Raw genomic sequence first — 27,574 nt, forward strand, 5'->3', positions numbered from 1 at the left:
CCCCTCATTGATTGGGGCACATTAAAGCTGAATGCATGGTTTTGGTATTATGGTGATATTATGGTGACCCATGTATTACTGTACGTAGCAGTGAGATTGAAGGATGGTTAGAACGTAGGTCCCCAAGTAGGCCCAGGTAATAAAACGTGTGGCGAAATGCCACAAATAAAGCTGGATGACAAGGGCACGTGTGTTATTTATGCCCTCTAGTGGCGGCATGTATTAATGTCTTTGATTCACAGACATTACCACAAGCAACAGACCTGCTGCAAAAGAAAGATTGTTTAATTGATGTGTTTAATATATTGAAATGAATGTGGGCTAAATTAATATACTTCTGACAGGCAAGACATTAAGACTGAATATGTATTTGTTGTAAAACTAGAGCCTATGAATTTTAAATACAAAGTTGTCATCGGTGGACATTTCACACAGATACCTTTTTAATAGAAAGTTACTTTTACTTAAGGTTATATGTGATTTCAATTCAGGCCATCATAATAATTAAGAAACTTTTGGAGATATGTCCATAATGTTTAACTCTTAAACCCTATGGGGCTCAATATTTCAAAATGTATCTCCTATTACAATGTTTAGACACTCCAAGCTCCACTATAATCGATACTGTTACCACAACAATTATATACAGACTATTTCAATTCTTTGAAATGACAAATAAGAGACTTTGAATGTACCCATATCATAGTATGTTGAAAAAAGTCATGAAAAAGTCATAGTATTGTATGTTGAGAAAAGTTCAATTTATTTTGTTATCGATTAATAATTGTATTAAAATCAAGCAAATATAAAAGTGTTTTATAGAAAACAGTAAAGTACCTATTTATGTGACAGCGGGGTCTGACATCTTCCTACAATTATAGGAATAACAGTCAGACTTCATGGCCAATTGTATCACCTTAAAAAGGAGATTTTTTTAACATCAACAGATATGCTGAAAATGGTTGTAACAGTTGTCAAGTAGACGGACACGCACACACCACTTGATTCCAATTATATTCATTCCAGCTGGTGGAATAATAATTAAATCAACAAGTCATTCTTCTAAAGAATCAATCACGCTTGTTTTCTTGTCCCTTAAGTAAATATAATCTTATTGGAGAGTAGTGGGTGTGACTTTGTTCTAATAGTTTTTAGTTTTAGTTTTAAATTACGCGCTTGTCTAGTGTTACCTTTATGTGCCAAAATATTCTCTCCAGGCGCGAGACAAGTACGCTGCTGCTGTAGTCGTCCTCGAGGCAGTTTTATTTTTTTTTAACTACCTCACAGTCAAGAGGATATTATACGGCTTTAGTCTGAAGCATGACGGCGCTAACATTTGGGCTGAGCCTTATTCGACAGTAAGTGCAGTTGATATTCATATTCAGTGTTTATGATAACGTTTGGCTCCGAGTGGTGCTGTTTTCTGTCGCTCCTATTTATAGACCGCGTCAGTCTGTAGTCGCTCCTTCGACCTATTAACGTCAGCCAAGTTATTTTTGATGAAGTGATGGGTCTATGTATATATTTATATATGTGTAAAATCAAATGTGTATATATATATATGTCAGTCTGCATCATTTAGCATAACGTTGGCTGTTTACATGCTAACCCTAGCATGTGTTAATGACCCTGATGACACCGGTACGATAAATCTTCCCGACAAGGACGAAACCGGAAATAAAAAGTATTAATTTTACTCTTCTCTAGTTGCTTCTCAAGTAGCGTAAGCTGCTGTTGCCGATGGTTATGAGTTGCAAAACTTTGTATCACTCCCACCTACAGGATCACCTGCAGCGGTGGCGCTTTACAGCTTCACTTTTTCCGTTCTTACCTTTCACAATAAAAGCCTCGGACATGTACTGCATGCATCACTGCTTACCAGAGAAAACCTGAATTCATTTAGAGCTTGTTGTCGCTAAGAGGAAACGAAACACTAGAATATATGGTTTAGAAATCTGGTTTAATATGATACTATTTTGAATATACTAACACCACTACTACTACTAATAATAATAATGTTAGTAATAATAATTAAACAACTGAAATCCACTTTTTCCTGTCATAGATTTATTTCCGGGTTACAGGTAGAACCATTTATACTAAATGAAACATTTCTATAAAATGTGCATTAGTGTCAAGAGAAATGATGCCAATAAAACCAGAATCCATAAATCATGTGGAAATTAGTTTTGATTAAGTCACCTTTTAGGGGACATGCCAGAAAGCTTGAGCCTGAATTAACAGGAGCCATGCTTGATCATCTGCCCTACTTAAAGGTGCTTAAGCAAAACATTATGCAGGAGAAATATATACATGTATGTATATGGTTAAAAGCATGAAATCAAATGTATGACAGTTGAACAGTAGCTTCTAGCTTCTGTAAATTATATTAGCTCCTGTACTTTGGCATTGATCAGTCATGTATTTTCTGCAGTGGGGAAACGCAGTACAATAAAGAAGGCCTGCTACAAGGTATAGTACGACTGAAGATACACTATCCCGTGTTCTCTCTGTGTCTCACTCTCATCTCTCCGTCTTCCTCCACACAGGCCAGGCCATAGATTCACCCTTGTCTGAGATGGGGCTGCAGCAGGCTGAGGCAGCAGGCCGTTACCTTAAAGATGTCGCGTTCAGCAACGTATTTGTCAGCGATATGCTGCGAGCCCAGCAGGTACGATGCTTTGGTTTCACAGATGGATAGCTATGAATCTTGATTTGAAAAATGAATCAAAACACTGCAGGATGTATTCATTCTACAGTTTGAGTAGATGTAATAGAAGTACTCTACACTATTATACTGCATTAAACAACACTTTTCTGCTTTTATTTTCACTTTGGGACATTTATTCCTGTGAGCAATATTCATCTTAGCGTGGGAGTGGGCGGAGAAACTTCTGTATAGAGAGATAATGTCAGCATGTCACAGTATGTTCGTGTGTGATGGGATGATGATGATGATGATGATGATGTGCATTATTTCTTCCAGACTGCTGAAACAATAATGAAACACAACCGTAGTTGTTCTGGTGTACATGGTGTGTGACCCTTTACTTAAAGAGAAAGTGAGTGGCATTTCTTTTGTGGGACTTCACAACAAAACGTGTTTTCACAAAAGCATTTTCTTTGGACATATTGACTTATTAATAGATGAACCTGAGTCATCCAGTCAGTGCCTTGTTATTTTTCAGAGCTTCGGGATAGCAGAGGGGCAGCGGGTGCAGGACGTGAGAGAGATGGCCGAGGCAGCCGGTCAGACGTTTCCAGACTTCACGCCTCCAAAGGGGGAGACTCAGGAGCAGGTGAGGCCGGGGCTGTTGAGGAAGGGCTGAGTGTCTGTTTCTCTGTTATTTCATCACTGACACAGCTGTCATTTATTTCTCTCTCTGTCCGTTTGAAAATGGAAACGTATACTGCTCGACAGCAGTCATTCGTTATGTATTGACTCCTCACACATCGGATAACGTTTGTGTCCTGATAATAAATGATGTCCCTAATGTACACTCACAACCACTAGCTGGCAGGAAACACTCATCTCCTCAGTCAAATCCCTTTCTCTGCATGGATGTAACACGCTTGTCTCAGGGCCTCTTTGCATCCACACAATTGTGTATCTTTTGTTTCTGCCAGAGCACCAGTGTGTGTGTGTGTGTGTGTGTGAGAGTCAGGAGGATCAAAGTCCATGCCCTTCCACTGTCAAACAACTGCAGAGTGTTCGTCACTGCTCCTGATTAAAAAGTCACCACTTAGCTTTGTGTTGGTTAGAGGCTGTGTGGGAGGAAAGCGTGTGAGGGGGCGTCGGAAGGAGGAGATGTTCTATTTCAAAAATGCCTCATGCGGGCTTCATCCATTAGGTCTGGGCTTGGACGTTAACTCTGGTCCATCCCAGTACGTGACCAGCACATCACGATGATGATGCAGATATACAAAGATGGATTTGACGTAAGCAGCAAGCGCCCCAATCAGTGTCGGCTCTGTGCCTCCCTCCCAGCTTCTCCCCGACCAGTTACAGGTTGTTGAATCAGGACGAACCTGCAAAGCTGGCTTGTGTGTTTTTGAGGTTGTAAACGATGTTGTCTTGACGATAACAACCTTCAACTTTCATCCCTCACAGTTGCAGGTCGTCGCATGTTTGTGAAGAAAGCCGATGCAAGAGAAGCACGGCGCAGTTCATAACCGATGTGTTGTGCTCTGTGCAGGTGAAAGAGCGGGTCAAAGAGTTTTTGGAGAAAACTCTCCAGCAAATTGGGGCCGAACACTGGAGTGACAGAGGGGAGGATGAGGATGAGAGTTCCTTCTCCGCTCCGTCGGAAACATCCCCCGTGGAGGGGCGGGCGGACGATGGGGTCGGGGGTGTCCCGGTCCACGCTTTGGTCGTTACCCACGGCGCCTACATGTGCGTGGCGGTGCGTTTCTTCGTGGAAGAGTTGCATTGCTCCTTGCCTCCGGGCTCCGACAAAGCACATATGTTCGCTTTAAGTCCCAACACGGGTCTGTGTCGGTTTTTACTTACCATGAGAAAAGAGGATGACCGGTTCAAATTGTCAGGGATCCGCTGTGTGTTCGTCCACAGGGGGGGGCATGTCAAAAAGTAGGCGCTAAATGACGTAAGAGACAACACTGAAAGTTTACAATTTTCCAAGCTGTTCAAAACGAGCTTGTTTTTACAAATGTAATTCAGAATAAATCTAAGGTCCGGTATCCAGGTGCTGTTGATTGCTTGTATACCGGTAGTTTACCAGAGGCAGTATCTTAAACAACACATTATAGTGTTCTTAAATTGATGGAATTCAGACCTCGAGTTTAAAGTCACCAATATTTGATACGGTGGCCTAAAACAAAATCAGATTTGTTTTGTTTTCAGGGTATAGAATGCTGTTTCATGAGTTGAGCACCTTTTCTGTCAACTCATAGCCGGTTTGTGTCGTCACTGGTCTGGCTGTTCATTACTGTACACGTGGGCAGCTTTGTGCTCTAATGAGTCCATGTTTCTATATTTACTCTCCGGAAGTTCATAGATCCTACGTAAGGAACACAGCGCGGAACTGCAATAGTGTTGACTTTTTTGGGAAATCAGTGACTTTTTCACTGCTGGGAATGAACACTTTGGGTCAACGAGGGCAAATGCATACTAGAAACAGTGCATGCATGCTGTGTGTTGTACTGTAGCATGTGCTTTCTCCACTCTTCATCGCACTCTCAGCTGTTGTCTCTGTGATCCTGTAATTGAAAACACGATAGGAACGCCGTCAGACTTCAGCAGGTTAGAATATTTCTTAAATAAGAAAATGTAACCGTTACATGTTTCTGTTCACAGTAAGGTATCTTTTCCCAATAAAACCCACATTCAGTCGACTCTGGCTCTCATTTGTTCATCTTTGCATCGTATAAATCTTTGATTTTAGATTTTGATTTATAAACATATCCCAGCTGAGAACATTTCCATTTCAGTAAGCATGCTCCTTCATTCATTTGTTTGATGTGCATTACTTCTTTTGGACATTATTTGTTCAGGTCTAATATTTGCCAGTTACATAACCAATTGGCTGTGTGCATAATAACCATGTGATTGTGTTGGCTGGTGGGAAAAAGACTGTGCAGCAATGCATTTGTTCTTCTAGTAGGTTTCATGCAGGTGTCCTAAGTGACTGGTTACTGTCATCGCCATAACCAACGACAGAAAACGTTGGTGAGGCACTTACTGGTATTTTGTTGAAAAGGACCCCAATGAAAACGGGAACCCAAGAGGAGAGTTAATAACACAAGACCCACATTCATTCCCAGTTCCTCATTTTCCTTCATTATGCAGGATTCACTATAGAGAGTAAGTATCAGACAGACAATCCACTGAGTAGTTGCCATTTATTTTGTTCACATAAGAAATAACACAACATGAAATGTATAAATAAAACAGTAGGCCAAGAAGAAAGTCATTTAACACATTTCAATAAATAAATACCTTTTCATCGCTGTGATTATTGGTGTCCGGCACCTGGATTTGATTCTGTTTATGACTGTATTATCTGAGGAAAGGGCCGATTTGCTTTTTCAGCATGCGCTGGTCTATTTTCAGTTTAGCTGATAAACTCCTTGTATGAAGCTGTACTGTATCAACAAATGTATGGATAAATATTCATAATTACGTACAGATTACACACATTTTTACATATGCAAAAACAAACATTGCCACATCCGAACCCAAGGTTTAGAATTGAACTGACAGACGAGGTCAGCAGGACGCTGGACCAGACTTGCTGCATGTTGCCACACTTATCCTTCATCTGCTATTCAAACACAAGATCTGTACAAGCTGCTGTGATGTAACATGGCACCATTAAAACACATTCTGAAGACTCAATGATTCTATGAAATATCTGTTTTTCAGAAGTTGTAAAAATAATGCTTTCCCCTCCAGTGTCGGATTGACTCTACCGGCCCTTTGCAAGTCATTCTGTGGCTCCCACTGATACCGCAGTCCAGTGGAGTATCTACTCCCACCATGTAGTCAGACATAAAGCGACTTCAGAACAAACAACAAGACTTGCGGCTTGACTTTTCACTCATTAAACTCAAGTTCAGTATCTCATTCCTGTTCTGCTCGGTCTGCAATATTAGTCTTGACAGGACTGACGGGCCCGTTGGGCTGTAAGACCCGCAGGGGGTCATCACAGGAGGTGATGGTCTCTTTGGACACAGCACCGGCCTGGTCCTGATCGGGCTGCCGGTGATCTGCATCCGTGTGATCCTTGGCAGAAGGAGAGGGATGCGAGTGTGATCTTAGTGGATCAGAGGGGTTCACCGCCTCACTCCTCCTCTGTCTCTTTATCAAGGGACCCAGGAGCCTCTCCACCAGGGCGGAGGAGGGTTCAGGTGGCTCCTGATAACCAACTCGCAGCTCAGCTCCCCTCAGTTCGAGCAGCCGGCCTCCATTTATAGAGTAAAACACATCGCGGTGGTTCGCCACGTCTAACCAAATGCGCTGGAAGAGACAATCTTCTGTGTCCCTTTGCCTCTGTTGGGTAGAAAAAAGCAGACAAATACAAAATGTTACTGTTTTCCCTCGAGTCACTTCCTGACTTCACTCAAATGAAGCGCATCTAAAAAATACTCACAGACTTGTACAGCTCTCCCTTTGAGTACATGCAGAGGAACCGTTTTCTTCTTAAATCAAATATTGACACAAAGTTGCTTGCAGCTGTTCTTACTGGCAAAATCACTGTAAGAAAACAGGTTTGAACACGCCATCATTAGTTATCAATGACAAAAAACATTATTCTTATATACTGCATTGTTAAGAATATTTTGAACATGTCTGGCTGCCAGAAGTATTGTTTGTTTATTTAGATGACGTGCAAAGTATGCATTACAAGATGTATTTGTACATTTATCCACTATCCATGTATTTCCAAACTATTATCATGTATAAATACAATAATTTGTCCATTGTGTTTTACATTTAGGACACACACATCTACATATATATATATATATGAAGGTAATAATCTTAATGAAACAAACTGTGTTTTTATGGATGAAGGCAGACTTACCAAAAAGGTTTCTGTAAATGCCTTTTTTCACTGTTCCACTCAGCTCCAAGTAGAACCGACTGGTACCAGCTGCTGTGTCTGCATGTGCTGCTGCTGTCTTGAAGCTGCTCTGCTGATGTGGTAAAAGGTGCTCTGGGTCCCGGAGCCTCGGTGTACAATCCACCGGTACAGACACATGTACGGCAATCAGGATGAGTGAGAAGAAAGCCGGTTGCATGATCGATGGGGATGCCGCGCTCTCTTTGCTCTTAACAGCACAAATGTTCAGGTTGGTGTGTGAGCAGCTATACTGGAGGAGGAGAAAGTCCAACAGGTCTATTTAAACAGAGGGTCGATGAACTGGCTAACTCATTTACCAAAAGTGACCCAAAGCCTACCTTTTCCGTGGTTAGGAGTCGTCTAGAATTCCAGCAGGCTCAAGCTGGAGAATACTATTGTACCTGTTAGAGAACATTAGTTTCTCCCTCTAAATGGAAACATCTCTGTGGGAATATTCTGCTATAGATGGAATCATATCACTTATTCTTTATTCAGACCTTTAAAACAAAAATCCAACATAAAGATTCAACTTGTAACTCCAGAGGCAGAGAAGAGAGGATGAAGATGTGAAAGGATGATGGAGACGGTTGTTCGACTTAACTCGTGTCTCTGATCAACAAAAAGACGGTAAGAAATACACGCTTCCCAAACTACTGGTACAGTCCTTTTTGTTTGACTTGAAGTTTGTTTCATTCAGACTTTAAAAATTCTGAACAATATCTCTTGTGGTCCGAGTAACATTACAAGTAAATCCTAAGTACAGCAACTCCTGTAGTATAAAGAACAACCCAGATAATGACCACAGGCCAAAGCCAGTAGATTATACCTTTACAGCGTAAGTATAAACTACTGATGCACCTCCTAATGACCAGTTCATTCTGTTACCTTGCTCATCATTAAATGTACACTTCCGCTTTCACCAGAGTGTATATTTCTGAAAGCTTTGTAGCCCAATTTATAGTGTTTTTTACTGTATTTTTACCTCATTAGAGAATCATTTGAAAATGCTTGACCCTTGACCTCACGATTGCTTCCTTCAGCAGGTTGCGTGATCGACTGATATTCTTCAGGCTTTTTTTGGCTGCAGAAATGTTGACATTTTCAAAATGTATTTACAATCTGAACAGTATTAAGTCAGGTATATTTAGAGGCACTGATCAGTGGCATCACGACACACTTTGGGATCCCTGGAAGAATATTACACCACAGAGACATGTTCAAGGTGCTCAGGAGGGCAGTGGCAATATGTTGCTTATTGATGAGGAGAATAAACAGGAATGGAAACAACGTTTTCTTTGTAAATCGTGTCTTGAAACTTTCCTGGAAGGAACTGTGTAACTGAGTACTTATAATAGGTGAAATAGAGACGAAGGTCTGAGACATCTGTAGTTTGCTATGTTGAGTTGCAAAAGCAGTTGTTAACTTTCAGAGAAACTTCCTTGAAAGAACTGCTCCATTTAAACCCAAGTCAATATTAATGAACAATTTATTTATTATTGGAAACTTTATTCATGTTGCTGTTGGCTTGTATGGCTTTAGCATTTTTTATTCAAATCAATATATTGAAAGTGTACCAACTGAACACATAACTGTGTCCTGGAAACTTAGTATGAAACTCAGGAAATGACACCATAAGATAAAGTGCACGCATTTCTTTTTCAGTTTAATTTCATTGCCATACATTTGCTTTAACATCCCTCTAAATGTGGCCCTTCACCAGGAGAGGGCGCCACATACTGACTCATGGTCATTCATTGAACATGACTTTGGCTTGAGGTTTAACGTTGTCACAGGCATTCACAGCTTCTTCCCCAGTTCCTCGAATAATCTCCGTTCAAGCCTCAAGAAGCAACCGCGCAACTTTAACGCACTGAATCACAACAGCTTTTACAAAAGGTCTTTTATTATCATCTCAGGAATACAGTTGACTGCTGTGCACAGCACATACGTACAAAAATAAAAGGAAAACCATTTGTAATATAGTATTTTACTTACTCGTCATCGTATTTTTTTCAGAAACAAATGATTGGAGAAGTCTGTTGTCTCAAACTAATTTACAATCATTTCAATAATCGGAACTAAGGCAGAAGGTGAGGTATATGTTAAAAAAGAGGAGGGGGACTCAGAGGAAGCACTCTCCCCTCAGTGCAGGAATAGAAAACTGAGAGAGAAACACAAAGGCTGCCGGCAGACAGGGACACACGCACACACACACACACACACACACACACACACACACACACACACACACACACACACACACACACACACACACACACACACACACACACACACACACACACACACACACACACACACACACACAAGTCTGATCACAGACCTCCAGTTCCCTGTGAACCAACACATTTTAAAACCAGCTGAACAGGTATGAGAAGCACAATGGCAAAATCCAGACACTGGATCCTTAATCAAAGGGTGGAACACATACCTAGTCCATTCTCTACATGCATATTGCAGAATTAAGGATGTGTTAATGTTGAAAGATGGTATACCGGTAACAAACCTTCTCTCAGTTTCTTCTAAATCGTACAACCTTTTTCTGCCTCTCGAAAACGACATCATGCAAAAGTTGCAGGACTTGTAACAGAGTAATATTTCTCAAGCTTTGAAAATCTGACCCCAAGCTAAGTTGCTTTTGGTGTACACAACTTATCAGGTGTCCCTTGCTACTTGAGGAGTGACTTTACAATTCCCATTCAACTCATGGCTTGTTGTGCTGACAGTGTCCTCTGAAACATACCAAAATAAATCAGAAATGACATCCGGTAATAATCACAAAGTTGTCATCAAAAACAAGTGTTTGTGATCTTGCATGTGTGCTTGTTTTGATGAAAGCTTAGCAAGGGAAAACAACATACCACCCCTGCTCAGTAAATATTACTCCATAAAAATGAAAATGAACTTGTTTTTATATCTATATTTTGACCAATTAGCCAAAATACTTCTCCAACCTAATCCTCACCGCCACAAAATCAGTGCATACAAAAAAAAAAGGTGATCATAGTGATGTAATAAATAAAGACTTATTCGTCAGAATGAGTAATAAGATGCTCAAGGAAAAATCCCCCAAACGCAGTTATCAAAGGTGTCAATTCTCAAAAATAATTAAACGTGACATCTCTTGGATCACAGTATATACCGGACAACTTGTTCAACTCAAGTGTCCCTTTCCTGGAAGCGTTTGATTCTTTTTGAGTGGCCTTTTGCTCCAGTCAGTGCTTGCTCTTGGCACACATCCCTCTCGCCTTTGAATCCTCTCCTGTGAGGAGAGTACAGTACATCAGTCAGACAATGGCCTGTTATTCCTGACTCAAGGTAAATCCATCTGATACCATCTCGACTGTCACTTTGGCAGAAACAACATGACAGGAGCGCACTCAGTTGCACACACACACACACACACACACACACACACACGCACACACACATGCTTACAAACACACCAGATACTGCACATTTGTCTCTGCTACTAGACATAAGCTGGAGCTTAAAGAGCACGTAAACGATAGCTCACAGACATTTTGTCAATGCGTTACAGTAATGTTAGAAAGGGCATGAGGTAAAATATGATAACTATACATCTATAATAGCCTTGTTACTTTCCTTTAATCATCTGTCACCAAACTGGCCTGACTGGTGGTTTGCTACTTACAGAATATTGCAGGTCAAGTACCAAAATAGAATAACGGAATCCAAAATCATTAAAAATCGAGCTCAGTCGCACCACATTTCAACATTAAATAGACTCTGCTCTGGAGTACAAGAAAGGATGCAGAATCATTCATATCTGCATTGCACATGACAAGACAACCATTCATGTCTTGAAGAAGAAATAACAGGCGCAGAGCTCTGTAAGACGACAAAAGCCGCTGAGATGGGCCAGACCACACGCCTCCATCAGTAACACAAAGGGCAGAAAGCTCACATCTTTGACCTCGGTACAAAAATGGCTCAGATGAATGGGACAAGAATCCCAGGGCCCTGTGCTGACCGTCCAGTCTGACATCAACCGCCGAGGGGCCCACTAGTCTGACGCTCAGGTATTTTACCCCACATTATTCACATCCTCGCCAAGTTAAACAAACAACCAGTGCCACATGCTGAGTGCCATCTCAGTCATCTGTACATCATTGCTATCTTCAACTTTGCTTGCTCTTTGTCCTCCTCACCCCCTTGGTTTCCACAATGGGAAACTACGGTATCTGAAAGAGGAGCACGAGCAGTTGTTGAATTCAAGTATGGTATGCTGCTCACAAAGCCCCGGATGAACATCGCTGTTATATCATTTTGGTTCACTGCTTTTTGCAACATTGCTCATCTTTGTTTTTTTACAAGAAGCCGTCCTGTGACTCAGCGGCCAATCTGAATAATGCATAGAAAGCTTAAGAATCTGGGACCAATGAGCGCAATCCACATCATATAAATGTCAGACGGACTGAGTTCCCTGAAGTATTGTTCACATATCCCAGGATGATGAACTCTGAAGCAGTTCCAGTTCCCTCTAAACCAAACCAGAGTATCTACACTATTTCAAATGATGGCAGCAGACCATCATCGTAACAGTGGATTGCCTCATTGATATCCACTGTCACTAACACCATACTCTATGTGCCAAATATCATCAAACGTGTGTGAAAGTCAAACAGCTCCATCTTCACTTTTGCTATAAAGTCAACATTTCCAAAACAAATTTTCAAAACTGAAATCGAATAAACTAGCAAGGCTACAGGCCAGATGCAACAGGTTCTGATGATGAAAGAGAACTCAGTTTGAACTGGAGGGAGATATACAGCAGACATAAATGGAGGACATTTCCCTGCATAGTGTCAGGTCTCTGATATTCTGTGACACAGACGCCCCCTTGACCTCCAACAACGAGCCTTTCAAATTGAGAAGCTCTCAAACTGAGCAAGTCCTCATATATACTTGAAAGAAATGCATGCCCACATATTTACTACACAGTCACACACTCAATCTGGCCTGATGATCCGGCTACAGAGTTTGTGAAAGCAAAACCTGGGATTGTCAAAGCTCCCTTGGACATGATATCACCCCCGATAGAGTGCGGACTCTAAATCTAGCTTTCCATATTAGCAAGAGGCTCCACTGGGTGCCGGTGCGGCATTGAGTTTCAATTACTTAATTGATCTAATTATGGAAAGAAAATAAAGTGGCGGAACCTCTGGCCTTCTAGGAATTGGGGCTAAAGCCTCCCGGTGGTGTCTGAGGGAGTGATGACTTGCGGTTCATTCCTATTTCTGACTTGAGCACCGTGTTCCTTGCATGCAAGGGCAGCAAGGCGGCCGCAAGTAGGAATTCAAGGCACCGCCACCTCATGACGAAGCAACAAAAAACACCAAAAAAAGTGCCCTATAGTTGCCGTGAGTGACAGAGACGATTGAACATAGAGAGAATGGGAAGCGTTCAAATCCTTGATGGACGACAACAAAAAAGCATTTTCAGTAAACAGGCATTCTTCTCTGTAGAAATTTCATGCACACATTTCTCTTTTTCTTCTTCTTCCCCTTCAGGAAATGGTGCTTTGAGGTAATAACATATCCATTTCATTTTCAAAAGGAAGAACTGTCATCCACTGACAGGGCAAGGGCTCAACCAATTCCAGCAAGCACCCATATAAACCGAGGGGATAAATGACACCTCTCCATCCCCGTCATATCACAAAAATGATGAAAATCATAAAAGCAGCAAAGAATGGCATTTCCATAATTTCTAATACAAAGGAAGCTACCCAAATATACATATAAAGTTTGAATAAATACTATCATATATAGTGGTATTTCTTTCTTTTAAAGTCCAAGTTGTCTTTTGTGTTTGTACGTACGTATACAGTATTTATGTTACCTGGGAAATAATCCACATGTGCAAATGAGTTTGTTATTGCCAGTTTTTGCTCATCATATTCGGGGTAGGAAGTGCGTTACAGTCATGGCAGTGGTGGCCTTGTTGCCTCTCTTCACGCGGCCATGCTTGCTGAGTGCTATGTAGGAGCCTCTGTAAACCAGAGACTCGTAGGCGTTGTAGTTGTTGGCGAGCAAGCTCTCCTTGAACTTGCACTCGTCATGGAAGAATGTCTGGAGGGGGCAAAGAGACACACAGCGGGCATTTTAATGAACTGCTCAAGAAAGTGGCAGTTTGTAGTTTGAAGGGCTGGGGGGGGGGGGAGACATTAAAAATCTCTTTAAAAATGAATAAAGCAAAAGATTAGATTACACACGTTAGAGTTATCTTTGTGCAATCTCCCAGCAGCACTAACAGCTCTTAAATATTAGGTGTATTGAGTTTTCTCCTTTATCAATCCAACTTAACTGAAGAAAACACAGTGAGCCACATCTACTGCTAAATGTGCTGATATTCAACACACGAAAGGAAACTCTTTGGAGGGATGGTGTATTCACAGGAAAAGAAAAGCTTAAATTTGACTGAACTGCAGAACTTAAAGAAATAGATTTACATTTTGAGAGATTTGCAAAGAGTTAGAAGATAAAATTGATCCCACTCTCCTGTCTGTACGGTAAATATGCAACCAGAAGATGCTTAGCTTAGCTTAGCTTAGCTTAAAGACTTGAAGCAGGGGGAGACAGGTAGCCTGGCTGTATCCAAAGTTAACAAAATAGGCCTACCGGCACCTCTAAAGCTTACTATATCAAGACATAACACCTTATATCTTAAGTTCCGCTATATAAGATAACCTCTAAATACACACATCTGTCACTTAAGAACAATACGGCTGCCCTGCTACAGTGCTGACAGTGTACAACTTGTACAGTGTGCAGCAGCAGAGCGAGTACATCAGAAGTCATGTGGCCTAATTCAATCTCTTATCAGATCATCAGCCGACTCACGAGCTAACGCTTCATCACTCATGACCAGATAACCGACTCACATTGCGTCTGTCAAAATATGGTGGCCACAGCGTGCAAACCAGTGGCTGTGTGTCAGCAGGCTAAACACAATGTTTCCTCCCCCAGCACCAGCAACCCAGCACCAGCAACATTCATAGCTGTCAATGCTCCAGAAGCAAACAAACAGAAATTCTAAAAATGAATAAATATTGCTGTATGTACCTCAGCCATTTAAAACCCAAAGGAAAAAAAATGGACAGGTCAGTAACAATGCTGAGAAATATGTTAAATCCTCACTGCTCTTATAAAACCCTTTATCCGTGATAGCCACATCATTGTTATTAAGCTATAACCAGGATCAGACCGGGGTTACCATGTTTCAAATCCAGCTGTTTTTTGAGGTTGCGTCAAAGATGTATGAAAAATGTTAACGCTGTTGTGCGTACAGGCAAATTTACACTCAGTACTATGTTTTGCAGTATTGGGTGCTTCTCGGTAACAAGCACAACTGCATTTTGGTTAGCGCGCGTTCAACGTGAACTTTCAGATCGTGAGTGGGGCTTGATGGCCAGGGTCCCTAGAAAGCATCCCATTGGTTGATTTTAATGGTGCAAGGGTGTGCCACGTCTTGCTAGCTAGCTAAAGAGCGACTGATGTTGTACTTACGTTAACGTTACAACAGTAGTGATGACTCTTATTATTTGACTACAGTGCGATTTAGAACTTTACCCCGAGACCAAAAATTGGAAATAAAACGTTTGGGACCACATCGACCGGATGACTTAATCATATCGCAAGACGGAAAGGATAAAAAAAGAGAATTCAACCACGAGTGGTTCATACGGCAAACTGCTAGCACATACATATATATATACATATAAAGCTCTGTTTAGCATTCCATGTCTTCTTTTCATGGTGGAAACTGTGTGGACAGCAATCGCATGTGGATAATGTCATCGAGTTAGACCTACTGGGAACAACGTACGCGGCCTCTCAGCTTGACGGTGCAGAGGTGGCGTTGAAGAATACAACTGTGAGACTGAAGGAAACAGCGATGTTCTTGCCAGAATTCTAACCTGTCTAAAACTTTGTGGAATGTGTGAAATTCTGGCGGCTCGTTAAACTCTGCCACTTTAAAACGCATATTTGAGACTATGCGGGAGGGAGACTCCAGGAACCATCACCATACTCGACCCTATTTTAAGGGCACTTCAGCCATTATTAAAAATGAACTTTCGGATTGCATGTACAATGTTTACAAGGATGAGGTTGCTCTAAAGATGATAAATGCACCTTGTGTTGCTGAGTAGGCTATTTGATGTTGAGAGATCGTTAACATTGTCCTTTGGTGGTCATACGTGTTGGTATGGTAAAATATGTCGTCAGATCTTCATTGGGTGACTTTAGATGCAATTATTCGGCTGGAATTGTTTCATCTCTGTTGGTCACAGCAATCGCAGTGTCTCCCCTCTCTGACTTGCGTGCAGTTTATTGTTTATATTGGTGAGAGTATGGATTGATGTATCTAAATGTTTGGATTGCATTATCAAATTTTCTTGTATGAATATTGTGTGGCCCCACCAACATTTTTCAACCCAAAATCGCCACTCCTATGAACTAGAAATTGAAATGCCTGTTTCAGATTTTTTTTTTTTTTTTTATGTTGGAGGTGGGAGGAGCTGCTGTTAGGTGAGTTGGGCCTTTGCCTCCCAGGATGTGTGTGATGTGCACTGCCCTGCAAAATAAGCGCTTTTTCCGTTAAAATCGATTTCCAGCTCTGCTGACAGGTTTCATTGCGTCAGGGGGTTTTCCCTCCTCCTCCTCCCCCCCCCCCCTCCTCACACACACGACCACATTACAAGCGTGTGGACTGAACCCTGCATCTGTTAACCTCATCGTTATTTACCCATAGGGCACCAGGCCCAGCACACTTGCTTTAAATAGAGCTTCATACATTCCTGATGAAATTAAAATATAGAGATTTCGCAACATATAATGAGCAGCCCCCCTGCTGACAGATAGGGCGGCATCCCAAAATATGACTGGCAAAAAAAAAGGTGGATTGAGCTGCAAGTGCGTCCTAATTCCAGAATCCCATTAACCAACATTGCTGGACAATAAATGAAATAGTGTGCATACCTACCGTTCCGTATAACCTTCCACGGCTGTTCATTGCGACAAACAACTCACTCCTCACCCCATATAGGCTCACCACTCCTCTGGCCACCGTAGAGATCTCTATTAGACCTGATACAAGACAAAGAAGTATTGCATTAGAGTGAAAACAAAAAAAGAAATAGCAACCGATCATCCTGTCTGATTCAGTGTTCAATAGCATTGTGCTGTCTCTCTCTCTCTCTCTCTCTCTCTCTCTCTCTCTCTCTCTCTCTCTCTCTGCGTCTATGGGTGTAACCTTGGAGATTGCTGCGCAGCATGCCGAGCCTTTGTTCTGCATCCTTCACCCCATCTTACATTTGCACCCAGGCGCGTGCCAATTAAGCGCATTCTTGTTATTGCAATACTTGCAGTAATTGCATTGACGTGCACGGCTATTGGGTCTCCAGACCGCCCTCACGGGGCTGCGTAAAAATAAGTTGTGTCTAAAAGCGTCCATACATTCATGTCATGGTTGAGCTTGGGGAGGAGGGGGGAGGGAGGGGGGAGGAAGGGGAGGGGGGGGGGGTGCTCAGTACTGATGGATACTTCTTTTTTAATAGATTTGTATTTGCCGTGGAAGAAATCCTGCTAGCCCTCTAGCCAGATGACATATGATCATGCAAATGAAAAGAAGAGATAGAACAGCCTGCTCATCACAGATCCATGCGTATTGACTCTGCCGGTCTTTTATGTCTATTGCATTACATTGGAGGTAAAACTCACTGTACTGGTTTTCATTATGTACACCGTTTATCCTTCCGTCGGGGAGGACCTGAAGGTGAAACCCGATGCCCACGTTGCAGTAGAGCCTCCGCACTCTTTTGATGCCCAGCAGATAGTCATTCTCCCAGTTCTGCTCCGGTTTCTCCCCAGGGATCCCCAATACAGAGCGGGAGAAGAGGGTCTCCCATCGTTTCTCCAGTAAAGCTGCATTTGTCCTGCTGCTCGGTAAAGGGTACGCTGACACGATCCCCAGCAGAAAGCCCAGGAGAACCACCGCGGTCAGCGTCCAGTGCGGCGTGCCGGCCTCGCAGGACATACTGACGAGGAGCCTTTGCGCAACGGCCATCCGGTTTACCTTCGGGCCACGTGGTCGAAATTAATGACCCTAAAAATACCGCTCTTCTTGTTTTGCTTCCTTCGGCATGCTGGCTGAGGGTTATTTTGGGAGCGCGGATCGGGGCTTTGGGCATGAAACGCAAGCCCCGGTGAGGAGGAGAGGAGACGGGAGAGTGCGCGGCAGAGCTGGAGGTGATGGTGATGGTGAGGTTGGTGGTGGTGATTACCATGTTTTGCAGCTCCTCTGCGCCTCTCTCTCTCTCTCACACACACACAAACTCTCTCTTTCTCTCTCTCTCTTCCCCTCCTCTGTCTCCCTCTCAGTAATAGTTCAGAATAAATCCTCCACCACTCACCAAAAACCCAGTTTCAACCTCGTCAGGGCTATCGTCGCATCCCAAGATGACATCATGCCGACTTCGCCGCTGGGACAATACAAGGGTAGAGAGGGTGCTGACAGCAGGAAAAATACCAAAGTCTGTGCAGTTGGGGGGGGGGGGGGGGGGGGGAGCTCCCTGTCACTGCTGGACTCGAAGCGGAGAAAGCTCATTGGTGGCGTTCAGCGGCCGTGGGACGCGATGGGGCACACGGGCTGCTCCCAAATTGGGTCGATGGTCATATGCCTGTCAGGCCGTTTCCTTATTTAGAAGGAAGGTGTAAAAACAGGCCCACTTGTCACCGGAGAGCAATGACAGGGCTCTCGTGATCCCATTTCTTCTGCTGCGCCGTTCAAGAATCTGTGTTTTTTCTGGGCACACAATGCTGGACCATGAGAGAGCCACCAACCCTCGGCCGCTGAGATCAGGGTTCGAGACCTCCGTGTCGGCCAGCATCAACCCTGCTGACGTGTCCTTGAGCAAGACACCCACTCCCCCGCAGCTCTAAACAGCGGTTGGGTAACGGAGGCCCAGACCGGCATTTTTATAAAGTATCATATTTTTCTTACAGTACATCATAAACCGTGCATTTCGCACGGTGCACTCGTGAGAACTATGAGCAGCAAACTGGAGAGGCGCGTCATGAAATAGCACACATTGTCAGCATGCCATTCCCTGCAACATGAAAGCCTATCGTCTTTTCCATGTAATAGATAATGCCAGCAGCAGCATGAGTCAGTGACGCCAGTGCAGTTGCGCAGCAGAGGTCTCTCTTGCCCACATCAGTTCCCCACGATGTCCAAAGGATGGCACCATTTCCAGTCATTTTAACCGCTCAGCGCCTCGCTGTCAGGAGACCAAACTCCAAAGAGATCTTTGGACAATTTATGATACAAAACACTTACAAGGATGTGTATGTGTGATAAGTGATGCACTTCAGATTAAATTCATTGAAATTGTTAAACAAAGTGAACAGCTTCCTTCATATTTTAAGTTGAAATACGGTATTCAAGAATGACCAAGAATGCATCTGTTTTTTAATGTAAAAGGAGAATGAGTTTCAAAAATCTACTCACAGACATCTCATTAACAATGCAGTTCTTTTATTTTGTATAAAATATACTTGGTAAAGTGCATATTCATACACAATCTGATGGCTGTATAATGCAAATGAAATACACTTTTTTTTAATATGGCTGACTGCATTTATGATAACAGGTGACAAAAACAGATTTGAAAAAACCTGATCAATCACAGCAAAACACAATGACTTCTGGCCTTAACATAGTCGGACCATTGGCACTTCTTTTGTCTGAAATCAAACAAGACATTTGGTTGCAAGCAATAGGGACAGAAAATGCCACCGGTCCAGTTAATTATGTCCGTAGTGTTTATATGTTAAATTTAACACAAACACGGCTCTCTGATGAGAGGGAATACGTGGTTATATATGACCAAGATAAGGCAGTATTGACAAAAATGATGAACACAAAGCAGTTGTGTGACAGGAATACAGTTTTCAGCTGATACAGGCTGTATGACCACAGGAATAACTTTCAGTTTTCTCATCTGCAACACGCTCTGCGATGTTAAAGTTACAGGATAAAGCAGGTAATGATAAAAATAAATTATAGTTTGATGATGCTCCTATATCACATCTATACAAATAATTTATCTTTTTCACAGAAACAGCCTTCGCCCTTGCACCAATGAAAGCGACGAGGCCAATAGGTTAATACGCGCTACTTTGTAATAAAAGCATTATAAATAAATACATATGTACAAAAAAAGAAAAATGTACAGGCACTTCAGCTACGTGAAAAACAAAACCTTCACACACTTGAGTCATATCACTTTTAAAACATTACCCACTCTGTCCTCCATGTTATGTACCCCCCCCCCCCCCCACACACACACACACACAAAGACAAGCGCGTACACACACCTCAGATCTACTCCCATCACTATACATACAGTGCCTACTCTTGCATCATTTTTCAGTCACTAAATATTTCCATTTCCTGCATTACTTTGTTTTTGGTCTTTCAGGAACGGGGGCCATGAAGCGAGCTTGGCTCAGACATCCCCCGACATGCTTACATACAGCATTATGTAACCAGCCCGTCTGGATGTCCTAGCTTGTCATTTGAGAATACAGTAGAACATGCAGAAGGGAAAGGTTGTTTTTCATTTTAATCAGTGGCTTAAAAAGGACAGGATGGGACACTAAAACAATGTACTAACCTGAGACGACTGTCCTGATCAGGAGCATAGTTGGACAAGATGAGAAGTCAACTAGACTAGATTACTCTTGGTTAGATGCAACACTTCCACTTCTAGTAAGCAGCTTCATTCTTAAACCACCATAATCGATAACTTCACCTCAACAGGTTGCATTACAAAACTCCCATAGGGATATACTGTAAATTTGTATACAAAATATTTACAGTTAAACTGTTCATTAATTAATAGATGGCACTAGATGGGCGAAACGCAGAAAATGGGGCCCAAAATCAGAGTAGAGCTGAGTTTATTAAAGGGGTATACATAGCTCCGCATGTGCAGATTGTTGTATTATGTCCTCTGCGGCTCTGGAGGAGCTTTGTTCAGTCTGAGAGAACAACCCTGATGTGTGATGTCATCAGAATCATCTTAAATTATTTAATTTAGCTGAAAGAAAAACTGCATTTCAAACTGAGGGCAAAGGGTTTAAAAGATGACGGCACTTAAAGGGTCGTGTGTAGGATTTGGCGGAATCTAGCGGTGTGGCTGCAGGCTGCCACTAACCGAACAGCCCTCCGCTCACTCCTCCCTTTCCAAGTCTGCGGTAACGTGAGCCGCCCCCATCGTTACCACAACAACACTACTTTCGGAGTGACGGAAGTCAAACGGCATTGCACTCAGCAACAACTGCTACCGCAGTTTCTCAAGCATGTTGGAGAACAACAGGGGCCTTCGGGTAAACGCCAAAGGCCCCAGTTTAGCGTGACAACTGTCCATCTGAGAAGCGTTCACTGGAAACTGTTTGTTAAAAAGGGGCATGCACTTTCAACAGATATTTGGCAGGGGATTGGCTGAACCATTTGTCAATCAAACTCTAAACAGAATACCAGTCGGCAGAAGGGGGAGGTAAACATCTTTTCCCATCTTCAGCAGCTGTCATTGTTGTTTCGAACGAACAGTTGTCTCTCACCTAAGCCACACCTGCAGCTCCTCACAGGACACCGATCGGTCCACGAACTGGCTTGCCGGACACAAACGCATTACACGAAGGCTGACGAGATCAAATTTCACATGATCTTGAGACATCGCTAGAATCCAGCTCCCGTGGAAGGTAACCGAAATGCTACACACTGGCCCTTTAAAAACAGGTCGGGACGGTCTGATGAAAGATGATATAGAGTTGTATTATGAGAAATCAAGGCAATGCTAGATCACCGGACTGCCCCTTTAAGTGTGTTTTTCATCTTGTATGGACAAGTCCAATGGTCCCACTTGTAATTCTATTTTCTGAACAGGTAGAAACCATGAATCAATCTGTTCATTCTATCGTTAAAACATAAATAAAGACAGGCCTGTCTAAATAAAATGATGACTAGTCTCCAGACTGGCTTAGTGATGCTGCAGATGAGTTCGTACAAACAAACACCGTGTTGAATATGTTGTTTTGAGTAATAAAACTATTAAAAAGTGCAGATCACTCGGGATAAAATCACTAAAAAACCCATTAAAAGCTAAGAAGGTGTGTATATGACGTTGAGTTCTACAATAAATCTGTTTGTGGTACCTGAGGAAAGAGACGATGGATAGAAATGATGTCACAACAAAAACGTTTTAGAGAGATTTCTATAGAATACAATTGCATTCAGGAGAGTACACCACACTACCTGTGGCGTACCTTCGGGTGGCAATACCTGCCCCTTCACGGCAACTGCTTTCTCTCATAACCTGACAAGCACTTCCCCAACGCAGTCCTTTCATAAGTGCAAACACACGGAACTAGAGCAAGGCATTCTGGAAACAGTAGTGCATCGTTGAGTTTCGCCCTGCGGAACCTGAATGATTGAGCGATTATTTGTGATTCCATCGCCTCCAGATCTTTTGCATCCAAGTGTCAGTTTTTAAGGTCCTTTTGGTCAAAGATGATTCGACTGGCCAAGTAGCTGGCGATGGCACCGAAGATGACGGAGCAGGCGATATAGGCAGTGACGGACTGGGCGAACTGAACGATCATGCCCATGAAGAGTGTGGGGAAAACCTGAGAGAGGAGGAAGGTGCTGTCTAAGATGGCAAAGTCCAAACCCACGCCGCGTTTCTCAAACCCCGAGTCGATCTCCTCCTGTTCGGCTGCACCGGAGCTGTGAGATGAGCCATTCTGGCTGAGGAAGGCATGCCCGTAGGGAGTCCCCGGGTTGTGGTTCAGTCTGCCCTCCTCTTCCACAGCAGTCAAATACACAGAGTCCCGCTTGGTTGCAACACCATTTTTATGCGCGCTTTGGGCTTTCCTTTTTGGCATATAGACCTGAAATGAGACAAAGAAAAGAGTCAACTCATCAATCATATAGATTTTGTCAACGCACTGTCATTGTGTAAGAGTTATTAACGGTTATCTTACCTCTTTCTCCTTGTGGTACATACAGGTGAGTGTGTAGGGCAGAGTCTGCAGTGTGGCGTACGCATAGCCAGTGAGGGACGCCATTATAGTGACCAACACCACACTCTTGGACAGGCAGATGACCAAAACAGAGACTGTGAAGCTCACCATACTGCTGATGTAGACCCACCGCGAGCCAAACTGGCGAACCAAACGGCTCATGACCAGGGAGAAGAAGGTTGAGGTAGCACATTGCAAGAACAGGCCCATACTGCCCATACGGATACCTGAAAGAAAAACAAAAATGGCATTTGAGCCCATTAAACTCATAGCTTCTCTCAGACATCCTCTGTAGGTGACATAGCTGTAAAGATGATTAAACCATTGTCCCATCTTGTTGTCAGTACAGAAACTATCCGACATCTGCATTAGCTCTGATCATTTCCTTTTATGGCTCCATCTAGTGAAAGCTGCACAGCATGCACAGCCAACCTTATGTCAACTTTAAACTGTGATGCATTTACAGCTATTTGGATGAGCTAAAACTTTACTGTTTAGCCCAGGGGTGCCCAATACCTCGATCGTAGTGCAGGTAGATCGCATGCCATTCAAAAGAAATGAGATGTCTGCATGGCATTTGCCACTTGATTTTCTAACACACGGGTCACCACGTATGCGCGGTCAGTGGCGCGAGCTACTGCAAAACTCCGGCGAGCTAATTAGTTAGCCTTCCAATTTATTTCTGCTAAAGAAGCTAAAGCTGCAGCACCATGATTTGGGAAACTTCCAAAACCTGGTGTCAGAACTGGAGACGCAATGGAAGGCGTGTGCGTAACGTGACAGTGCGCGCTACACAGAGCAGATTGACAAGTTTCAGTCAGAGTTTGACAAGCGCTTCCGAGACTTTGCTTTACTCGAGCCAGTTGCGACACTTATGTGCTGCACATTTCGGGAAGATATTGAGGTTGATTCACTCGCATCAAAAATTGCAACGCTGTTTCACCTGAACTCGTCTGGAGTGGAGGATGAGATTTTGACACTGCAAGCTGACATTCAGCTGAAGTCCAGGGCTCACGGACAGTTTCCTCACCGAGGAAAAGTCCCCAAACATGAGGACATGTGAAACCTTCTTGACTGCATTATTCGGCTCGACTCATTTATGTGAGTCAGCCTTTTCCCACATGAAGAACATTAAGTCCATACACCGTTCCACCACGACTGATGATCATATGACGTCTGCTTGAGGCGGATACCAGCAGCTGTCCGGACTATGCAACTCTGGCCAATCCATTCAGTGCAAGTCATCAGAGTAAGGTGATGACCAAAAATGTACAGAATTGTATTGTGCCATAAGGGTTCATGCAGTTATGCAAGGTACGCCAACATATATTGTAAATGTAAAGTATACTCAGTGTATATATATATAAATAAATAGATATTTAGCATTTTTAATGTAGGTAGATCACCAAGCCGAAAAAGTGTGGGCACCCCTGGTTTAGCCCATGAACACAGAGATGACCTCTCTTGGGAGACAGTCATTGCACTCTGCGCCACAGACACACCGTTTGTGATGACTCACACACACACACACACACACACACACACACACACAGGTCGGTACTTGTTCACTGAGGCAATGTGCACCGTGGCCCGAGTCTGGCCGCATCAGCCAGCCAAACAACAAGCAATTGGATGAGGTCTCACCGCCTGACCGAGGCAGAAATTTAAGTTCAAACAGAGAAAGAGTTGCAGCCTTAAATCAGGCAAAATAAGATGAATTTAAATATCCTGCTGCATGGCGTCAAAATATTTCCAATTTTTAAATGAACGACATTAACAGCCAGCTACTGTCTTTACGGACATTTATCAGTGTGAGCCACCACAGCCGGAGGGTGGGCTCTACAGTTCTGTGACAACACCATCGGTGGAGACAGCATTATCAGCTGTAAAGCACCATATGAGCGCAGGGCAGAGCGCAGCCATTAGCGAGCCAGTGGGGCACTCTCATGCACTAAAAGGCACGAGCAGCTGTGAGAACAAAGCACTGAGAAGCTCAGATTACAACAGACACAGGAGGGCTCAGGTAGACATTACTCCACTATATTGCTACATTGCAAATAGTTGTTTGCTGCTCTATTTATGCTCTGAATATCAAATTAACCGTGAAGAAAAACCATGATGTGAAACAGTCACTACCGCTATAGAGGTAAAGATAATGTTCTTTAAATGAGTAAAATAAATAAAGTAAATGTGTGTGTGGTTCTCCAGTACAGTACTACAAGCGTTTACATTCTATCTTTGAACAAACTGCAGAAATGAAAAATTCTATTTCCATCAGTTTCTATTAATGACAACATTTTTTAAAACATTTTAGTCAACTGTGGGATTTTTTCAGCTGCGGGAAAATTGTTCCATTTTCAACAATGTGCCTGGTTAAACCACAATTATTTCACTTAGAGAATCACTTATGTGAACGGAGTAAGTGGATCATATGACTCTAGGAAAGCCCACTTTACAAACACGACAGAAGCTAACGAGGACCGAAATTCAAGCCCTCCGAGATATTAGGACGGAGCCAGAATGCTACTGAATCTGTGGACGGGAGAACTGCTGCAGTGTGGGAAAATGGACGCTTCTGTAGTACGAGCTTCACAGATAACTACTTTGCATTGCAGAACAGTAGGAGAGATGATCACTAAAAGAAAAGCAGTTACTGTTAACACCGTGAAGTAAAAAAAAAAAAAAAGTGAATGCAACTACAGACAAAGCAGATTACCTTGATGCAGAGGAAGATCTGGAGGTTTAATTACATCCGCCGAGTTTCACATGAAACAAATGCAGCTCAGACAGACCTCAGAGTTGTGGGCTTTGTCCGTCTACAGGACTTGAATGAACACGTTCTTTGTGTGCTGATTCCTTGACATTAATTCTTTTGTGAGTGTGACATTCCTCGTGGTCCAGCAAGCACAGGGAGCAGAGATGGCGGAAAAGTCAAACAAAATGTAAACAAAGTGGGCAGGGAGATCGAGTTGGAGAAGGAGGGAGGAGAAAAGAATGTGGATGGAGGGATGAAAATGTCAAATGAAAGAGAGAGAATGGTGTGAGAGCAGAGAGGTCGAGTACGAGGATTAGGGGATGGGGTGGACAGCAGCAGGAAAAGATTGATCAAATGAAAGGGGAAGCAGAAAACAACATAGCTCAGCAAAAAGAAGGAAGAGGCATGTGGTGGAAGATGATCAGTCTGGCTAGACAGTAAACAACAAGAGACTTAAAAACACGTAACTCCGACATGACCCCACTATATTAATACATCTGCGACTTCTCAACCTGGACAAGATGTTCTGTCTCACATCCGTTTACCTCAGTGACATTCTTCCTCTTTACTGTTCTTTCTCAAGGATTGTCTGGTAAAATATACCAAAGACAGAAGTCTCCCTCTTACACCGCCGACACTACAGATTTGGTCCGGTCTATCTAAGAGGTTATATTTAGGTAGAACCACACAGCTAAGCATTGGCAGAGCAATAAAATATAGCCATACAACTATCAACGGGATTAGTATCAACTCTGTGATTTACAGAGCAGGAAAGGATGAATACTCTGCATTTGTTTGCCATTTCTAGAGCGCAGGGGTGGGAGGAAATACCTGACAGTCTTTGGATTGGCTTGACATTGGCTTAGGCACACTTACCCAAAGGATTTGTTACTCGTTCAGTGGTGTAACCATCTCATGTAAAGTCTTGCGTCAGAGCCTATGTTGCTCTTTTTTGTATGCGTCCTATATTTTGACAGGACACCAAAATGCTTGTAGGCATGCAGGAACACAGGCTCCGCCTCTGCCCTCCACCTGTGCCCGAGAAATGCGAGTGCATCCCGGCCAGCTGTGACAGAGCAGACAGCGCAGCCAGGATGGAGCCTAAGCCAGTTTACGTGGACAGGAGGTGGAGCCAACACCCTTATGACAAAGGTAGGACATGTGTCGAGTCTCACTAGCGAAACGGACATTTGTTTCCTACTATGCTATCGGCAATTCATTGTTTTCTTGGTGATATCTTTAAAAAAAAATCTAAATGCCGAGATTAATGGTGGCACAATCTCACAATATATAGTGTGTGTACCTCAATAAGCTAACAAGAAAATTTGTTTTTCAAGACAAAGCAAATTAGCTCACATAACACATGACGTTATTATATTGTATAAAGAGGAAATCTGACCTTCCGCGTATCTTTGCTTGGACACACTTCCTGGTAACGCACTGGGCACGCCCTCGTACAGGCCTACCCCCACAAAGTCTGTGTAGAAAAGCATAAAAGACATGACAGCTATCCAGCTGCATAGCTGAGCCATGCACAGCTGCCTCATCACCCGCGGGACATGGCAGTAGCTCCTGTAGATGGCCGGGGTCATGGACCAGCATGTTCTCAGCAGGCACAGCAAGGGTCCAGACTTCAGCAACCTCAGTTTGCACTTCAGCAGGTAGCAGCATGAGCGCGGCACGCCGCGCCGGCCGGCCTCTATCGTACCGGCTCCCGGCTCCAGTAGAGATTCGGACCCCGCCAAGCCACTGCTGGCGCACGAGGGTTCCTCAAACACCTTCATGGTGATGAGCAAACTGGAGATGAAGATGAGGGTGAGAAGGGAGAAGAGGCACTCGGCCTGGCCTCCTAGGTAAGCAGAGAGCAGGCCACGGCTCCAGTCCAGTGCTGGGAGCAGATAGCCCACACAGCCTCCCAGGCTGACCATGCAGGAGAACATGGCAAAGGCTTGGTTGTAGTCCTCCTCGTCCCGATACAGGTCCGACAAAAGAGCCTCCAGTGGTGTGAAGCACACTTGTCCACAAAAGTCAAGGAGCCCCACCCCAAGGATAAGGAAGCACACCTGTAGCAAATGGTAGAACACGCTTTCATTTCTTGTCTTGTG

General features: G+C 43.2%; 4 protein-coding genes across 5 annotated transcripts in view; 1 reads left to right on the top strand and 3 right to left on the bottom strand.

Moving 5' to 3' along the window:
- Positions 1-1,222: 1,222 nt before the first annotated feature.
- tigara (TP53 induced glycolysis regulatory phosphatase a) lies at positions 1,223-5,350 on the top strand. Its single transcript, XM_079274039.1, is given in 7 exon segments — positions 1,223-1,358; positions 2,435-2,472; positions 2,550-2,671; positions 2,987-3,021; positions 3,023-3,062; positions 3,189-3,299; positions 4,197-5,350. Coding segments are annotated over 7 exon segments (780 nt in total). The 5' UTR covers positions 1,223-1,320; the 3' UTR covers positions 4,593-5,350.
- A 625-nt stretch (positions 5,351-5,975) lies between these two features.
- Positions 5,976-8,287, bottom strand: LOC306781711 (fibroblast growth factor 23-like). The gene is made up of 3 exons (XM_079274689.1): positions 7,545-8,287; positions 7,110-7,213; positions 5,976-7,009 (listed from the first exon to the last, which is right to left on the bottom strand). The coding sequence occupies exons 1-3, from the start codon at positions 7,759-7,761 to the stop codon at positions 6,581-6,583; spliced, it is 750 nt and encodes a 249-aa protein (XP_079130815.1). The 5' UTR covers positions 7,762-8,287; the 3' UTR covers positions 5,976-6,580.
- A 1,198-nt stretch (positions 8,288-9,485) lies between these two features.
- Positions 9,486-17,992, bottom strand: LOC306779756 (fibroblast growth factor 4B-like). The gene is made up of 3 exons (XM_079271755.1): positions 17,348-17,992; positions 16,611-16,714; positions 9,486-13,696 (listed from the first exon to the last, which is right to left on the bottom strand). The coding sequence occupies exons 1-3, from the start codon at positions 17,691-17,693 to the stop codon at positions 13,520-13,522; spliced, it is 627 nt and encodes a 208-aa protein (XP_079127881.1). The 5' UTR covers positions 17,694-17,992; the 3' UTR covers positions 9,486-13,519.
- Positions 17,993-19,998: 2,006 nt separating this feature from the next.
- Positions 19,999-27,574, bottom strand: part of LOC306777205 (solute carrier family 45 member 3) — a 29,577-nt gene continuing 22,001 nt past the window's right edge. For both annotated transcript variants that reach the window (XM_079268238.1, XM_079268239.1), the window contains exons 4-6: positions 26,869-27,532; positions 22,676-22,941; positions 19,999-22,582 (exon numbers count right to left, since the gene is read on the bottom strand). In XM_079268238.1, coding sequence (XP_079124364.1) covers positions 22,175-22,582; positions 22,676-22,941; positions 26,869-27,532 — 1,338 coding nt within the window. In that variant the 3' untranslated portion in view covers positions 19,999-22,174. The remainder of the gene's footprint in view (positions 22,583-22,675; positions 22,942-26,868; positions 27,533-27,574) is intronic.

Source organism: Melanostigma gelatinosum, assembly GCF_949748355.1.
Source record: "Melanostigma gelatinosum genome assembly, chromosome: 1".
Taxonomy (NCBI): Eukaryota; Metazoa; Chordata; class Actinopteri; order Perciformes; family Zoarcidae; genus Melanostigma; species Melanostigma gelatinosum.

What these genes read in the sequence shown, in the direction of transcription:
- LOC306779756 (XM_079271755.1), bottom strand. Translation starts at nt 17,693, where the DNA reads ATGGCCGTTGCGCAAAGGCTCCTCGTCAGTATGTCCTGCGAGGCCGGC. An exon ending in ACATAATGAAAACCAGTACA is followed by an intron (nt 16,715 to 17,347) that starts GTGAGTTTTACC and finishes GTCTTGTATCAG; the next exon opens with GTCTAATAGAGATCTCTACG. An exon ending in GTGGAAGGTTATACGGAACG is followed by an intron (nt 13,697 to 16,610) that starts GTAGGTATGCAC and finishes TGCCCCCTCCAG; the next exon opens with ACATTCTTCCATGACGAGTG.
- LOC306781711 (XM_079274689.1), bottom strand. Translation starts at nt 7,761, where the DNA reads ATGCAACCGGCTTTCTTCTCACTCATCCTGATTGCCGTACATGTGTCT. An exon ending in CATTTACAGAAACCTTTTTG is followed by an intron (nt 7,214 to 7,544) that starts GTAAGTCTGCCT and finishes GTTTTCTTACAG; the next exon opens with TGATTTTGCCAGTAAGAACA. An exon ending in AGGGAGAGCTGTACAAGTCT is followed by an intron (nt 7,010 to 7,109) that starts GTGAGTATTTTT and finishes TCTACCCAACAG; the next exon opens with AGGCAAAGGGACACAGAAGA.